Raw genomic sequence first — 18,360 nt, forward strand, 5'->3', positions numbered from 1 at the left:
TTGCTATCTGATGGCATCACCAAAAAGCACTCAAAGTTGTGCTTTTTGATGGGGAAACTTCTTGATGTAGAATGAACGGGTTCCAGATGTTCTTGTGTGCAAACTGAGCTTGGTTTTGAATTGTAAAGCTTTTCTTGTATGCCTGGGAGGGTGCTTCTGCTCAGTTTCTCTTGGATAGTTGCAAATACTGATCAGCTCCTGCGTTTTATGTATGTGGAGCTGGTGGCAAGTCACCAGCTTTAGGTTTTTTTCCTATTAGCCTGCCTGAAGGTAACAACTTTGTTGTATTGCTTATTGTATCATAGGACTCTGATGCTTGGACTTGTTAATAGTGCAGGGGACTGAGACAGGAGCTCTGGGTAGGCAAAGAGGGTTTGTGTGGGGTTTTGTTTGTTTGTTTTCGCAAGTGTTAATGTGCATTTGTCCGTTGAGACCCTTCCCGCTGATACTCTGTCTAGAGAATGGAGAAAAGCATGCTTTATGAAGCTGAAAGATAAATAAATATGACCAACCTCAAACTCTCACCTGTCAGGATACATAACTGGATACATACAGAGAGCATGCCAAAAAATAAGAGTGCTCATGGGATTAAATCTTTCTGGTTCATCCCGTTGTCATACTGAAGATAGTAGCAGGTAGGTAATCTGACTTTGCTCTTGATCAAAAAAGTCTGGACCTCTGTGAAAGTCTATGAAGTCATAAATGTTTCCTCTGGCTGGAAACAAGTTGTTGGGTGTTTGGGGGTTTTTTTTTGGTTTTTTTGTTTTTTTTTTTTTTTTTACTTTAAGGATCTTTGCAGTAGCTTGGATTTCTTTTCCCTCATTTATTTCAATTATCTTAATTCTGTGCATTTAATTTTTTTCTAAAGTACTGATTTATTAAGTGTTTCTGGAAGGATCTCTGCATTTTAAATAAAACAGAATCAGCACAAGCATCTCTAATTAAAAAGCAAATTTAGCCCTTTAAGTGCAAAGTTGCAAGATTTGTTTTCCCATCAGGAAAAAGGGTAGCACAGGAAGGGAAAGCAACGATTTAAAGAGCTACATGCTATCAACCCTCTTTACAGTTGAGGAATTTAAATTTTCTTTGAAGTTTTCCTGTGATGTTATTTGTGAAAGAAAAGAGACGGTTATATGCTTTTGTACAAATTAAAACCCTTTTGGGATTTGTTGCATTGTGGATTTTGAAATGTGAACTACTTTCTAATGGATCCAAACTAATATTCACGGTTGTTTTTAACATATCTTCTAATGTACTCAAAATGTCGATTTTTGGAAGATATTATCCAAGCAGAGAGAAGATGTAGTATTTCCCATGAGGGATTTGTGGTTTATAGCACTATTAGAAAAGATGGAACTGTTGATCTGAACTCCAGTCATCTGTTTGCTTTTACATACTTCTGTTTACACAATTACGTTTCCTTTTTATTTTTTCTACACTGTATTCTTAACATTAAAATCATGCAGCAACATAAGTGGATGTGGAAAAACTGTGATTGAATGTAACCTAGTTTTTTGTAATTTAAATATCTGGAATATTCTTGACTTATCTAATGGCAATGTAGAATAAGAATACCTGTAACAACAGCAGATGATGCAGTACTATGTGAGAATAAAGAAAAAAGTGGTGAAACTGTCCTGTAGAGAAGAGTTGCAGTATCAAAGATGGCTGTAATTCATGTCAGGGGAGATTTTAGTCCTGTGGTAAACAGTGATCCTTCTCAACCCGTGTCTTCATTATCATTTCCTAAACAGTTTTTCATGTTACAGAGTAGTAGAATTCGGTCTTCGTTGTAATGTCTTTCAAATATTTGGTGGTAATAGGTGCTGTAGCATTGTAATTCATCTCACTTCAGGTTTTTGGTGGGTTTTGTTTAGGGGGAAACCTTTTCTTAGTTTATATCAGTTGCATGGTTTTGATTGTTTAGTCATAACTGTATGTCAGTGTTTCATGCTGAAAACCGTGTGTATGTGAGGAAAACAATGGATGCAATGAATGTTTACCTTTTTTTTTTTTTAAACCCATTCTCCTCATGTTTTTTGTGTCCTCTGCACACCCTTGACCTCGCTATTCTCATAGCTATTGTTGAAATGGAAATCAAAATGGAACACTTGATCCTGATGGCAGCTGGTTTTATTGACACCATCTCCTTCAGGAAAATCCCCAATATCTACAGAACCTGATCAAGGAAAAAGATGTAAAGAAGGCCAGTATTCTGAAGGCTTAAGGAAGAGAGGAGTCAAAGCCTGCCATGAAGCCTGCACAGCAAAGCCTGTTCAAGGCTACCTTTGGAGGCACAATATTTACTGCCTCTTCTGTTGTTGATGTGGAATCATTGAAATGTGGATATTTATATGGTTAAATGAAGAGGTTGCAAAGTCTTGCAGTGTGTTATGCCTGACCACCTGGCATGTTTATTTAGGGCACCTTTGTGCTGCCATCAGTAGGTGAATATGAATATTAAAACTGTCCCCACTGAATCTTCGTGACTCACAAGTGGTGCTGGTGGGGAGGCAGCATCTTCATTTGCTCCTCTGCTCCAAAATATAGATGAGAGATGGTGTCAGAGACGGAACTATTATATTTTATGACTTAAACATTTTCTTAAAGGACTTTTAAAACTGTATTACAAAAGCTGAAGAGAAGACTACCACACCCTGAATGGGGCCCTGACTGAGGCCTTACACCGATCACTGATGAAGATAAGATAAAGTAACAGCTCAGGGCTGGGGACATTCACTGAGCACAGGGTTAACACCTCCAAGGTGGAGACCACAGCCCCAGGGCTATCAGCTGCCAGGCTCAAACAGACCCTCGAACAGACCCTTGCACCAAGGGGTGGAGGGAGGAGAGATTTGGGTATCTGGGAAAAGCCTCTGGTCAGAGGCGCAGTGACTGCCCGTCCTCCACTGTGCAGAGGAGCCCAGCTGAGGGGTCCTCACCAGGGGGGAAGAAGCTTATCCACAGCAGAAGGGGGTGACATGGCCCATCACAGGGGCCCCCCAATGGGTCCCCAGACCCTGCACCAGAGCACCAGAAATGATGCAACAGAGCCTCAGTGCTGCAAGGGACAGTGTGTCAAGCCAGCCCCTGCAAGAGAGGCACGTGGGCGTTCCCACCTGGCCCACAGTGTATATTAATCCACGGGATTCTGCCCTCTTTGGCGTGTGGCGGCGTGTGGTGTGGCAGCATGTAGCGGCGTGGCCACGGCGGCGACGGGGGACCCTCACCACCAGCAGCAAGACCAGATGGAGGGGAGCAATGTGAGACATCGTTGGGACCCTCAGATGGGTGATCTGCTTCCACCTAACCCCTGTCACCTCTCCCTGTTCCCCCACCCCCCACGCACACTTATTTTTCTTTCTCTCTTTCTTTTCTCTTCCCTTCTCTTTGCCTCTTATACTATTAAATAAAATACATCAATTTTTTGGCAACAACATCTAACCTCGTTTGGTTTTAATCTCATTTCTGGGGATATTTTGAACCTTCTAAGTTCTTTTTGGTTTATGCTCAGAGACTTAGTTTGCTTTGCTTTTGTGGGTTTAAACCAGATTGTAACAGATGGTTAAGGAGAAACCAGACCTCTCTGACAGGCAGGTTACTTCCCAGTCAGAACAAGTCTTGACTTACTGTCTTAGTCACCTCTCTTGGGTGGGAGGCCACTCTTTCTCTGCTCAACAGCTCTCAGTTCTGCTGTCCAAGATGCCATGTTCTGCTTCTTCTGTGGTGTAGTCCTGTTTTCTTTCTTTATTTCTTCTTCTCTCCTGTCACTGCCTTAGTGGGCTGGGGCATTATATTTGTGTTTGGAGTAGCATGCTGGACATCAAGTGCATTTGCTGAATTTTTGGCCTGTGTCTCTTCCACAGACTCCGAGGAAGTCAGCTGCATTCCATTAAGCTCAGTGTGTGCTGTCATGTAATGCTAATGCTACTGCTTCCTGTCAGAGTATGATTTCAGGCTTTTGTCAGTACACTGTCAGTGCAGTAAGTTTAGAGCTTTTCCCAGAATTGATAGAGCCATCTGTCAATTTTCCATCAATTGATAGAGCATTTAGCTATCTGTCTTGCAGGCATTGCCCCCCTTTCCCCCCCTCTACCCTTACAGTTGCTCTTAGGGTGAAAATTTGGGTTCTAAAAGTCCTCTGCTTAGTAAAATCTGCCTGCCTGTCGCTAGGACCTCAAGTTCCCATCTATACCTTGTAAGCTTACTGCAACTGCTTGCTTGGTAACCCAGACCTGTTGGTTTAAAAGGCCCTAAGCAAGTCATTAGCCACTAGGTGACTTGTTAGACTCGCAGCAGTTACAGTTGCTTTCTCCCAAAATAATTGCAAAAAAGCTAAAAGTCCCGTCTAGCATGTTGATACACTTGCTATGTAGGAAGAATCCTCTCTAGATACTCAAATGGATTTAGTCTCCACACAGGACCTTGTCATTTAGAAGCCAGAAGAAGAAGCCACTAGGAATATCTATGTTTAAGCAAAGAAACTCCTTCGGCATTGCAAAGCACCGCGTGGTTGCCTCCCCCCTCTGTTGAGCCACAGCAGAGGATGAGAACACTGTCTCCTCCTTGTCCTGCCGTGACTGAGAGAGAAGGAAAAGTAGCAGCACTCATGTCCTGCAGAGAAGAGGCAAAAAGCAGGAATTCGTGCCATAATGGCTTCCAGATGAGTTCCTTTTTTTCCCAGCATTCTTAACTCCCAGGTAGAGAGAGCATTTGCATGAGCACTCTGGTACTTGGGGGAAGATGGTTTTTTGTTCGATTTAGTTACATGTGTTACTTTTACCTTTAGGAAGCTTAAGCAGTGTTTTTTTGTGTATTTCCCTGTGTGTGTAGGGGAGAGGTCTGCTCACACACAACCTGTTGGTGCCTGTGCCAGTGAAGGAGGTTATCAGGTTGTTACTGCCTCATCACAGCCGAAGGTTATCTCTGGTGAGGGATGAAAAGTTCTTGTGGGTGGCGCAGCTGTAACCAGAAGAGGCATGAAGTTCCCACCTGGGGATTTCTGCACCAAACTATTTTTGTAAACAGTTCATAGATAATAGACTCCTGTAACAATCACTCAGTACAGCTGAGTACTTAAGGACATAGTTAATTGTGTTGTTTGAATGAGAGCGTAGGTGCAGTTTCTTTTTTATATCTGTGTGTTTGTCTTCTGGAAAAGTACAGTCTATGGATCAAATATATTCTTAACTGATATTGTTACTTTCTCCGCCCCATCTTCTGAGGTCATAGCAGTGCTTGGAGTTGTCTGGTTATGCTATTACCTTGAAACTGATACATTTCTGGAAAGATCCTGTAGAGATGCACACAGAATGATTGCTCCAGTCTGTGTGGGTTTAGAGAAGGGTCTCCATCACTTTGCCACGGATTCGACATTTCCTTTGTCTGTGGTACTTGGTATGTGCAAGTAACACTCACACAGTTCTGATGGCCTTCCTGTAACTGCGGATGTCCTGAAAAGGACTTGGGCCTGAAGTCTATAGGTAGCAGGGACTTACGTCTCTTACTGAGCGGAGTCTTGTACTCTCTGCCTACAGAATAAATATATGTGTATTTAATATGGAATTACTGCTGGCAGTAGGATTTCCTGATCTACAGCACTAGGAGGGAAAAACCTGTATTTTTTGTTCTTCTTTACTTTTGCTATCTTGAATGAAGTAGAATGCTGGGGAAGAAAATTAACTGGCCACGGTGACAAGAAGATTTAAATTAAATTTTCTAGCTTAGCTTTATCTTTTCTCTTAGCATTTTAAGTAACAATTGCTGTAAACAGAAACAGAAAAAGCTTGGATGCTTTTCTGTATGAAAGTGTGTATAGTTTTTTCCATTGTAACAACACAACAAAGTTGAGTTTAAATCCCTTCTGTAACATAGCTTAATGAAACCATCTTGGGACATTTCTTTCCCAATGTTTTTTTCTGAGTGAGGGTTGAATATTGAAGCCTGCTATGAAGAGCAATATAAGGAGAGTTCATTTTTTTAGGGCTTAGTTGGGGAGTATGTCTCTCCTTTCAAGGTTGCAAGGAAGTTTCTTGAGCATTATGCTCGGTTTCATACCAAGTAACATGAACCACTTTTTCAAGAGATTCATGATTCGGAAAAGTCATATCTCCCAACATGACTAATTTCAAAGGAGGCATGTTCAATAGTGACTCCTACATAGACCTTGTGTTGATACTTCTCTTGGAGTCCTGAGAGCAGTAGATGTGAGCTGATTTGCAAGTTGTAGCAAAATGGGGATTCCAGATTAGACCCAGCAGGCTCATATGAGGAGGTATTGTGTAAGTAACTTCTTCAATCAGTTGCTGGTTTGGTGCTTCAATAGTAATGGACTGCTTTCTGAGAAAAGTGTTCCAACTACTTTGTTCTGTTTCTTGTTAGAAAAAGAAGTTTGGCCCATGTCAATTTCCTAGGGTTGTAGAAAAGAGGATATTCAGAGAAGATAGCTTTATAAGATTAAATTGTACTCAGGTGAGTTTAGAAAAAGTAGATAGTATTAGGAGAGAATAAAAAAGCCTTTGGACTTTGATACATTACTCCTCTGCTTGGAATCACAAAGGACTGGCCCTTCTCTTTCCATGATCCGTAAAAAGCACAAGGCTTTGGTGTGATTGTGGTTATGTTTGCGTTTAGGTGCCTTCCTCCTTGTGTGTCTAATTCTCACGCTGCACAGGAGTGAGCTAGAATTATGTTAAATCCCTTTGTCCTTCTTTCAGAGTCTCTGCAGAGCAGAAAAGCTTTGTGACTTTAACTGTACCATTATCATTGAAGTAGATCAGTTCTTAAATTTAGACTACTGTGCCGGTTTGAAGTCACCCCAGCACAACAACATTCATGGATAGGTGTAGGTACCTGTTTGTTCTTGATGACTTGTCCTAAAAAATCCAGTTTGAACCACCATGCTTATTTATCATGGACAAATCTGAATTGTTAGCAAAATGCTCAGGTTAGGCATGTGATGGACGCTCTTGTCACCTGCAGTTCCAGGTGTGCCCCCAGCTGCTTTTGCAGAGGAAATACCCAGTTGCAAGATACAGTAAATTAATGAAAGGACTGGATGGGATAAGAGGCTAATCTTGAGGATTTAATGCTTGCTTCCCTTGTTATCTGGTAGGTTTTGAGTCTTTTGAATGACTGTCCCAGTCAGTTTTTCATTTTGGTTTTTTTTTTTTTTTTTTAATGGCATGACCTATTTACAAACATAATTATTCATAACATAATTGATTCATTTCCAAAAATTAAAGTTTAAATATAGCACTTACTCGTAGAGTTAATAATGCTACTTCTTAAATTTTATTTTGCCATTCATATTACCTGACTGTACAATTATTTGATGAAATACATATAATTTAATGAATAATCTAGATTAAGGAGATAACCTAAAGAGAAATAGGGTTTGAGACTGTAGGAAGCTTGTGCAAAAAGGGAACTATTATTATGTTTTATAATTTTTTTCTTTATTTTTTGTCTTTGGCTTATCATATACAATCAAGGAAGCAACTGTAATATTCCTGATAGCTAGAAGGAAGAAAAAAAGGGGTATTTTGGCTTTTTACCAGTGAAGTGAAATGGGTTCCCTGCAATGCATTAATGGGAATTGTTAAAGCATCTGTGTTAAAAATAATTCATAAAAATATCTATAGTTGTTTGATAAGCTAGTCAGCTGTAATGCCACATGATGTTTTAGAAGAGAAGACAGCACTGCTGCGTTGATAATAACCTGTGTAACCTATGTAATCCACATGAGCTGAAATGTGGGACAATTTGTTTCACCTACCTGCACTGCATTTTTACTAAGATTTTATTTTAAATGCAAATTTTTCCCATCTGTACTAAATGCTGGGTTTGAAGAATCCATAATCAGTTATTCTTTTCTCTGCCTTTGTTTGTGTGAGCCTATAAAAATAAGTTTTTCTCTTGCTCAGATGTTGCTAAGAAAATAGGAATTTTCTGGGTATTTGTCTGGTGTTGTTTTTAACAGCTGAAGATCAGATGCTGTACTGACTGACAACTAGGAACTGAATTCAGATCTTCTTTACTGATGTCTCTGGCCTCTGGCAGGTTACTTAATTTTTTTGAATCTAAATCTTAACAGAAATTGTCATATTAGATCATAATTAGAACTTAAGTCTGACTTCAGGTTCATTCCTACTAAATGTTTCAGAGAAAGGTGCCCCAGTCCTTTTTCATGTGTGAAGTGTTCTGTCCTTAACGAGAGTGTGTTTTTAATCACTTAGAATTCAAGATTGACTTAAGCAATAAAGCATCTATATTTTCCCAAACTGCACTTCTAATGTTAATATCCATATATTTCATTCATAGCTTGTTATGAAAAGCTTTTTCTATTGAAAAGGAAAATAAACTCTTTGACCCTCACCATTTCTGTGAAACTGTTATAGACTGAGCTATTTGGGAAATAAAAAAAATGTGATTTTTTTTTGTCTGCTTGATTATTTAAAATGCCATTTCATGTTCATTTAGTTTTCATGGTGTCCCAAAAAGAAATATACAGAATCTTTATAATATCTTTATAATAATCTTTATAATAGCAAGTTACAAAGCCATGTTTAAAAGCAGACAGGGAAGAAAGAGCAAACTTTTGGCAAGATGTTTGACCTTTACTGCTAAGTTTGTACCTTTGTTCTTGGAGTTGCTCATATCCTTAAAGGTAAATGACTGTGAAACATCTGGAATAAGTTTGACATGGATGGAAGCAAATACCCAGTCGAAGGTTTTGTATGAGATCAGAATTTAGTGTCTGAATGTCAAACAACTTGCAAGCAATGACCATGTCTTGTGCTTTGTGACAAACCTGGCTGTACAGGCTGCCCAGGAAAGAATAGCTTTAGAGACAGAGCATGGCAGATCCATGTGGCCTTGAGCTCCTTGGGCAGCTTTGTTGTAAAGGCAAAGGGAACATTGAATTCAGGGCCATATCCAGTTGTAATCAAACAACTGCTCCCCCCTAGCAAGCAGGAGCCCTGCCAAAGTCAGTTTGGTTTGGTGCATGGAGATGTGGATAAAGCAATGTTTGTCGTGCTGCCCTCTCATCCAGTGCTTTGGATTTCCATCAGAAAAATCATTTGCTGACAGTCAGTTGAATCAGCTGGCAGTCACTGTGCTGCAAAGGGAGGTGGGAGGAAGAGGAGAGTTTAATTAACAATGGAAATTTGCAGCTGGGGGGTTTTTTAACATGATCCTTAAACACAGACAAGTGGCAAAAGAAATTTGCACAGGCAAAGGCTTCTTTCAGTCTTGGTTCTACAATAAGCTAAGTGTTCCTAGTTAGAAAACATACTTAATTTAGGAGTCTGCCATACTGCAGATCTAAATGCAGTCCTTAAAGATGGGTGACCTACCAAGAGCTGTGCAGCCAAGATCAGAGCACTCTCCAAGTTGTGGGATAAAACACCTCATGCTCCTTGAATAAACCCCTTGTTCTTCACACGCTGAAGCAGGTTCAGTATACCTGTCTCTTTGTGCCTGTGCTGAGGGTGTTCATCTGAGGAACTAACTACTCCTATACAGTTCAGATCATATAATGAAGTTTGGAAGATAAAATAGCCTTCTTTGAGTTGGATTATAGATAAGAGGGGGGGAAAAAAGAGTTAGAGGATTGAAAGCATATGTGCAGTGAATTTTGTAAAGGTGAATACCTATATCTCGTTTTGCCACTCCAGTCCCCTTGGATACACTGTGCTTTAGAGCTATGAGCAGAGCCTGCATGTATTTGTATGGAGGAGGGTGAGAAGTTTCTATGTAGTACTGACAATTGACAGCTTATCTTTCTTAATGTGAACACTGTATTTTTACTCACAAGTTGTTCAATAATGTCCTAGAAGATATCATACTTGATCCTTTGTACTGCTTTCTTACAGAAGTGCAAGCTTGTTTTGGAGGCTTTATTTGGAGATTAGCTGACTTGGCTTTTTTTAGTTTCTCCTTGAAGAACAGGTGATGTCCAGTGTTACATGGTGTTTCACAGTTCAAAAGTTAGAAAGACAGAAGGGAGAAATGTTCTGTTTTAATTTTGTGTGACTAGTTTAATTCCATTAATCTTGATTTGGTATTGCTGATGAGGATATTGCTGATTTAGACAGTTGCTGTCTTCTTAGGATGTGTAACTCTTCTCTGTATTTTTTCTTTCTGATTTTTTTTCCTCTTTCTTCCATCATTGTCTTTCTTAGCAAGGAAAAATACGTGTCACTCTTTCTGTGTGGCTGTGGCCGTTGCTGTTGTGTGAAAGATGAAGGCAAATTGGAACACAGTTCTCTGTTGTCCCTGGAGGTGGCTTCCACACTTAAGCAACAAGTTCTTTTCCTGAATTTGCGAGTTCTTAAGTGGCCTTCCTGTAATGTGATTAATAAAGACAGTAATAACTTAAAGAAATCTTACTTGATCTAGTTGTTGAAAATAGAAGGAAATGAGATTCTTAAGGTTCTCAAGCATATACTGTAGCAGTTTCTAAATCCTTGTGCTCTGTCAAAGCTGTTTAATACAGCCAGGAACTGATCCAAAGCTTATGTCTGGATGAGTAAAAAAGAAAGCAAGTCTGCCATGTAAAGACAGGACGGTTATATATTTTCCCTCTCTGTATGAATGTGTATCTGTAAAAGACATGCTTGGTTTTTTGTTTACTTGTGATTTTGGGATTTTTTGTGGTTAATTTGGGTTTTTTGTTGATGTAGTTGTTGGTTTGGGGTTTTTTTATTATTATTTTTAAGTATGTATAGGTTGTACTATGTTTCTCAGAATCCTGTCATTGCAAGTTGTAATTCTGAACTTTAGGAATATGTCAACAATTGTTATAAATTGGTGAATTGAAATAAAATGTAGTAAGTTTTACCACTCACTGGGAGATTTCAGTATGTAAGGTGAATACTAGCAGAAAAATATTAAAGTCAACTATTTGTAAAAGCGTGATGAAGGGCATGCGAACTCCTAGATGTGAAGCACTTTGAACATTTATCTAAGAAAGTATTTATGGCTTCTTGTTTTGTTTAGTGTTCTGATCTGATTATTTTGTGCAATTTGACAAGATGGACAGTTAGAAAATGTTAAGAGTAGGAAATCAAGTGGAAAATTCTTTTGGGGGAGGGTGATTTTGCAACAAATTTATTGGAATACCATGGCTATGTAGCTCAGAAATAAACAGGGTGTTCTAGTGCCTTTGGCTGTAGAAACTACCCTGTGCCTTTTTCTTCTTTTTTATTTTTTTAACTGTATATGGATTGCCGTTGGGATGATTTTGAGTTTTATCATTTATGTGAAGAGGCACCCTATAGAGTGGGGAAACATTTCTTGGAGCATTTGCAGGTACCAATGATGTATTGCTAGTTTGGTCAAGCAGAATATGCCAAGCACAATGCCACTTTAGCCTGGATTTAATTCAAGGCTGTGTGTCAGCACAGTACCTAAAGATGAATTCTAATATTGTGACAGCTGTGTAGAGACCTCTGGTTGTTGTTTCTGATGTGTACTAATACTGCTTCTGATGACAAAGCTGGCACTTGTTACAGATAATGAACTTGTACCCTGTGTAGTTTAAAAACAAACCAAAACCAGGCAAGTGTTACTGTGTTGTTCTAAGTGAGGAATTATGAATGGGTTAAATGATTCTTCCCCTCTTCACAATTGTAGGTTTTCTTGATAACATGCCATGCATACCAGATCTTGCATTCACAAATATGAGCTAATGTTTTAGGAACATTGCTTTGGAGAGTCATATTTCTCCATTGATTAAGTCAGTTTCACAAAACCTTTCTGTCCGTTCCAGAGAGCAGAATTTAACTCATTTTAAGATCTGTCTCTGGCTTGTAATTCAGGACAAGAAGACAGAGAGGATCAGTGTGTCTTGAAGATAAATAAAATGAAGATCAGTTAAGATTATGAGATTTTGAGTCTTTTCTTTCTTCACTCTTAAAAGCAAAAGCAGCTAACAATCACTACAAGTTTCTTCAGGCGTGGAAATCCTATGTAATCTTTTAGAGGAACTGGGCAATTTTGCCTTAAATTGCGGAGCATAATTAAGTGTCACTTCGTGGCACAAGATTTTGTTGTGCATGAGTCCCACGCAGTTTTGATACAATCTCAGTACACACTGTCTGTCATAAAGATGTCTTACTCTGTTTAATATATTGATTTGTTTTTTTTCAACTTAGGCTGAGTAGAATCATAAGGAAAGTCCAGACTGTGAGAAATACTGCAAGTCATATGAGTTTAGAATATGCAAGGAGGTTGACTATAACTAATGCAGAAATTATTTTGCTTTCAACAAGCTTTAATTAAATAGGAATACAGATTAAATTATTATTTGAAAATATTTGGAATGGAAACAAAAATGTGCAGCAGATTTTTTTCTGAAGCCAGGCAGTGTGTCAATGACATGCTCATTGTATGTTTTGTTTGAAAATCTGAACAAAATAATCTGACAAATCTCTATGAAAAATGATTTTAAATATACTGGTTACAAATAATTCTATTTGTTGGGGATGTAAGTTGTTTAAACAGTCTGCTTCAAGATGCAATTCTTTTTGTTTCTTTTCAAGTCTTTCTTTTTCTTTTTTTTGATTGATTTTTCTGTTATTGCCTGTGTTACTAGAATTACTTTATCCCATCTTGCCTTTCATTCATCTAGCACCATAGTAGTTACAGATGTTATGCTTTTCTCTAGCAAGAAGCAAAGGAGATGAACAAAACCCAATTTCTTTATTTTCTAGCCTATCCTTCCTTCAGTCTATTCTATGCAGTTACTCATGCTGCTTCTCAGCTTTTATTTCTTGGTTTCAAAGAAACTGGAAGAAGGAAATATTGAAATATAAGAAAGAGGGACTATAGGAAATTGAGCTCCTGAAAGTATTGAAACTGTCTTAGAGCTTGGCTGTTGTGAGCACAGGTCTTGCATCCTGGTGAGTGCTGAAAATAGACCAGATTTCTAATGGCTTTTGTACATAGTCATTCCCTGTCTTTACTATGGTGTGTTTATCCTGACTCTGAGGGATGGTGGAGCTGTTTAGTTAATGTTTTGAAATAGGACCTGTTCTTCTAGTTCTTCTGGTAAATAAAATCTGGCATACTTCTAAAATAGCTAAAATGAAAGGCTTCACTCTCTATTGATCTATTAATAGATGAGAAAACTTGTTGCTTTGTAGGTCCTTGCTTTTAAGACCAGATACTAGAAGTTGCAAATGGATGTAAGCTAATTTTATTTACAAATTAAATGAAATTTTTAAGTCTGAATGAAGTTTGAGGATAAGAATACAAATCAGTTACACAATGAATTATGAGTTGGTACATGTAAAGACATAAGAAACTGAGATTGTCACTATTGTCACAAGTATCACTCTTCCTCTTCCTATTATAGACATGAAATTCTGTATTTTCAGTCTGTCTGAAAAAACCAATGTATGTAATATTTTGCTGAACTCATTTTTACCGTGTCATCCAAAATGATTTTCTACCCAGTGCACCGTGCAATGCTCATTTGCAAATTATACTTTGCCTGTTAGATTTTTATGTTTCAGTGATGGGTGTTCTCTCTAATTTAGTAATTGGAATAATTTTAGTAATTTTAGTAAATTTATTTGGCATCTCCAGTATCAAGGAAATGAATCATAACTTTGTTTGGAGAGAGGAAAGGGGGGAGGAAAAATAATACTGTCTTTATTTTCCCGATTCTAGGGTCTACTTACAGTGTGCTGTCCATAATGCCTTCTGACTCTGAAAGCAGCAGTTCTCTGAGCAGCATTGGTGAGTGAAGTATTAATATAAGAACTTGATGAGTGTGTTTTTTGGGAACTGGGAGAACAAGTTTTTATGATTGCCTCTGCGAAGGGTAAAGGGATCCTGGTCATAAAACCAAGGAAGTTGAACTGTAAGATGTAACCATCCATCTTCAAGAGAAACAAGTGTAGTTTTGTGCAGTGCAAGCTAAGCCTTTTTCGTGGCTGGCTGCAGTTGTAGCCAGTAAAATCTGTTACATTTGGGTATGTGAAATGATGTAACTATGCTTTGAGTTACTTAGTAAAATGATACAAGAATGGCAACGTTGTGTTTACACAAGTCTGTGCATATGAAAATAAGATATAAGCAGGTGTATATGTGTATGTATATAATTATGTAGATGTGAAAATTGTGGTCAGAGTCAAAAGCGTCATGGAAGTTGTAAAGAATGTTAGCCAAGGCCATTGCCTTCTAAACTTTTGACAGTTGCTGCAAGCTTTAGCATTTTTTTCCCTGTGTTCAATTAATTGCTTCATTTTCTCTGTTTTGAAAGTCATAGGGAAAGACAAAATACTCAGAAAAAAACCCTGGAGGTATAAGAAATGTTATTAGAGGTATTTTGTCTGCAAGATGATCTTGCAGCAGCTCTATTAGCTGCCAGTTTTCCTTGTCTTAACTTATACCAATACCTTCTACTGTGAAATCCATGTAAAAGTCATTTGCCCTGGATAGGGAATGCAGGCTCTTGTATATTTAAAGTTCCAGTATTTTGTCAGGCACCTGCAGACTTCCCTGACAGCACCAGGCAAGTCAGTTGTCTTTTTAAGGATGTGGGTAGACATCTGTTGCAGTCATTGAGTTGAACTTTTAACTCCAGCAAGCAGGAACAAGATTTTAGGCCTGAATGAACTATTTACTGAAAATACTGGAAGCTGTGACATGTTAGTTTGATTTTGATCAAGACCACACTTGTATGCTACTACCTGAAGGAAGGATAGATTTAATTTGCTACAAATAAACTGGGACTGGAAGTAGAAAGAAAAAAGATCCTAAATTTTTAGGACAACCAGACTCAGAAAGGTGCATTCTAAAGAAGGTAGTTATTCTAAAATGAAATCCAGTAAGTTTGTGGGATAATTGGAGGAGGTGATGACTGAGGTCGGAGAAATGTAGGCGGTCCGGTCTAGTTCCATGTTCCTCATTTTAAAAAGGAGTGGCACGCTTAAATCTTAATTTTGCTTTACTTTTTTTTATGTTTCTTCCCACAAACTATGTTTTGTTCGTATTTTAAGATCATGAAGTTCATTTTTAATTTGGATCTGTGCACTTGACATAAAAGGCTGTCCTCAGAACTGATTTATATCTTTGGAGCATGCAGTGATCAAAGTTATTTTATAACCTGAAAATTAAGTGCTCTGCCATTAAAACATAAGTTGTGATCTACTATTCTCTGTAATTTTGTTTTATTCAAATGGTTCATATGAGCTTGGTATTTAATATTTAATAGATTAACAGCCAGGGGAATTCTTTGTTTGAAGCTGGCATGTTTATTTTATGGCGTGATTATAGACTTGTTATTGAGTATGATTTTTGCTCCAACCGTTTTCTTACCCTAACATCTTGTTCTGCAAGAAACAATATCTTTTGTGATCCAAAATCAGTAGAAAAATTGCTTAATAACTGACATATACTAATAGACATCTTTGCAAGTCACTTTAAAGATTATTTTAATACTGACTGATTTACTGAATGACAAACCATCATAGCTAAAACTGCCTGCATGCCAGCTCCCCTAAAGCTTCATATGACTTGTGTGAATGGAATCCCAGTAAATACTGAGGTGCTGTAGCATTTGAGGAACTTCACATGCATCTTCCCCCCACTCTGTCTCATCTCAATGAAATAATTTTTGCAAGGGTAATTCTGTGTGGTGAAATGGTAAGTTTAACCTATGACATGAATGCTTCAGTAAAAAAGGGCAAGTAGGTCATGGTTTGGAGACAATGTAAGCTTTTGAATATGTTCATTTCTACACTGATAGTTATATGTGCACACACGTATATAAAGGAGTATTTTCAGTTCCCCACTCACATAAACCTTCCTCACAGGAAAGATAAGGGATCTATTTTATTATACCTGTGTTCAAAATGCTGGTTTACAATTAATACCTTGATTCTGTTTGTTGAGCAGCTCAGAAACAGATTGGCACATTTGATTTTTCAGGGGAAGTGCAAAAGGTTTTGGGGCTACTAATTACACCCAGATAAATCTTGAGATCGTTAATCTTAGCATCATCTAATTTGGAGAGACAATACAATCTTTCATATGTAGTCTTTAGACTCCATAGTTCCTAAATGCAACTAGTGACTCCTATGTCCATGTGCTTCATCTTTTCTTCCCAACCCTTAATTACCCTAGCTATTGTTAGAGATGGTTTCTGCTGCCAGCATTTTTAATTAAATGATCTTTTTCTGAAACACTTCCAAGTAAGTCAGGAAGTTCTGAAATGGAGATGCTGCTATACATTTTACAGCTGTCCTGGATTTGAATTAATTTATGAAGTTAAGGTATATAACAATGGGCTTATTTTCTAGAAAAAGACTCTGATCTAAGAATTAATCTTAAATAGAACTAAGATTGTTATTAAAAGATAGTTCTGAGAAAACATGGGCTCAGTCTCAGTCCAATGAATAAAGCATGGTGTTAGGATTTTGAAAGGAAGAGAGAAAGATGAGACAACATCATTTAATCACTGTATAAATCCATGGTGTACCCAAGTCTTGGGTGTATTTGCAGTTCTGATTCTCTCATTGAAAGCCAAGAGGGCAACAAGCATGGAGAGCAGCAGCACAGATGAATGAACACTTATCCAGCAGCTTCTGTATGGGTAACAAATGGTTATTCTGGGATTGTCTCAGTCTTCGATAATGTCAATATAAGAGCAGAGCAAGGAGTGATGCAATTTGCATAATGTGACTCAGAGATGAGCTTAGGGCGAGTCTATTCCAAGTACTGTGCTGTCATCCAAGCTTTTTTCTCTTTCCCTGTCTAAATGGGGCTTGCAGGGCATGAGGGATGCAAGAAGAATGAACTTCCATCCTCATGTGCATATGATAGCATACACAGTTGAGTGGAACCCAGTTTTCCCCCCTGTGTAACGGCAGGTTAGCAGCCTTGAAGAAGAAACTCTGCCCTTTTTTCCATTTGTATCTGTACGTAAATAAAAATGCAGAGTGACAGCAGGTTTTTCTTGTGTATTTTCCTCATTATCCAAAATTAATTTAGATGGCAATATTTTCTTTTTTTCTCTTTTGCTTGCCTCCTTTTCTTCCTGTTGTCTTAATAAAGTTCATGCCGTGCATGTAAAACAGGTAGTTTTGATGGTATAGAGAGCAAATATTCACAACTTATTTCCAAAAGAGGTACAATATAAACAGCTGTAATGATGTAATACCACCACTATCTGTCAGCCCCAGCTTTGTCACCTCAAAGGAACAAATCCTCATTAAATTGTCATGGTCTCCCTCTGTATTTCTTTTCTTTCTGATCTTGGCCAATGACAAAGATTTTTGTGTGTAAATAAAAGCACCCTTCATCTGCCCACTCCCTGCACCCAGAAAACTCTCTGAATGAACTACAGTCCTGTGTCTCTGATATCAGAATAATTATTTATGGAGATTCAGTGCCTGTTGTGCCAAGCACAGAACAACAGTGTCACTTAGGAATTGGATAGAAACCAATAACACAGCTATATGTGACAGTCCTGGCTAGTCTCCCACTTGACCAGTCATGATAATGGAGAGCAATAGAACACAGAATCAAGACCCCTTTTTTAAAAATTATTTTAAAAAATGTGTCAGTTTGTATAGCACACTTAATAATATGACATTTAATGCCATGACAGGACTATGGTTGCTAGAATCAAGCCATTTTTTTACTTATCCTAGTACCATAATGAAGCTTGAGAGTTTTCCTGTAGTGCTTTAAAAATGTTTTTTACTCCCCTCCTCAATGCACAGCTGTTCGGGGTTTGGTTTGGTTTGGTTGTTTTTAGGAAATGTTTTTTAATGGAACGCAGCAGCTTGCATGCAGGCAACAGGCTGTGGCTCTGAGAAGATTCTCCATAATAGTTTTTATGAGTTTTTAACAGAAAGGCATTGCATACTCTTCCATTCTATTTGAAGTCCACTGAGTTCCTAATTAGATGAATTTTGTAATGGAAAAGACCTTCCATCTTTTCACATGTATAGATTTCTTCTTTCCACAGCCAGACCTCTTTGCACTGTTTTGATTACAGCTGCTAATCTTGTAGCCTCTTCCTTCCACATTGCATATTATCACCTTTCTCCTTTAACAGACTATTATTTTTCCAGCTGTTCAGTTCTTTGCAAATAGTGTCACTTTTTCATCAAAAGTGTTTTTTCTTACTCTTCTCTGTTTGTATCACTGTGCTACATTTTGCTGTGGGAGCTTACATAGAATCACAGAATGGTTTGGGTTGGAAAGGACATTAAAGATCATCTAGTTTGGACCCCCATGCCATGGACATAGCAGTCTGTAATGAACACCACCGCTGGCTCTACAGTTTTATGCCTTTCCTTGCAGCTGTCAGGTGATCATATATCTGTCTCCACCAAG

General features: G+C 38.2%; 1 protein-coding gene across 6 annotated transcripts in view; it reads left to right on the plus strand.

Annotated features, from left to right (window-relative positions):
- The window catches only part of DLG5 (discs large MAGUK scaffold protein 5), a 98,132-nt gene that overhangs the window by 24,124 nt on the left and 55,648 nt on the right, over nucleotides 1-18,360 (plus strand). For all 6 annotated transcript variants that reach the window (XM_042018540.1, XM_042018547.1, XM_042018541.1 and 3 more), the window contains exon 2: nucleotides 13,681-13,749. In XM_042018540.1, the coding sequence (XP_041874474.1) occupies nucleotides 13,681-13,749 (69 nt within the window). The remainder of the gene's footprint in view (nucleotides 1-13,680; nucleotides 13,750-18,360) is intronic.

The sequence above is a fragment of the Corvus kubaryi genome, unplaced genomic scaffold, assembly GCF_017639235.1.
Source record: "Corvus kubaryi isolate FWS band 111438036 unplaced genomic scaffold, C.kubaryi_AGA036_p1.0 138, whole genome shotgun sequence".
NCBI lineage: Eukaryota > Metazoa > Chordata > Aves > Passeriformes > Corvidae > Corvus > Corvus kubaryi.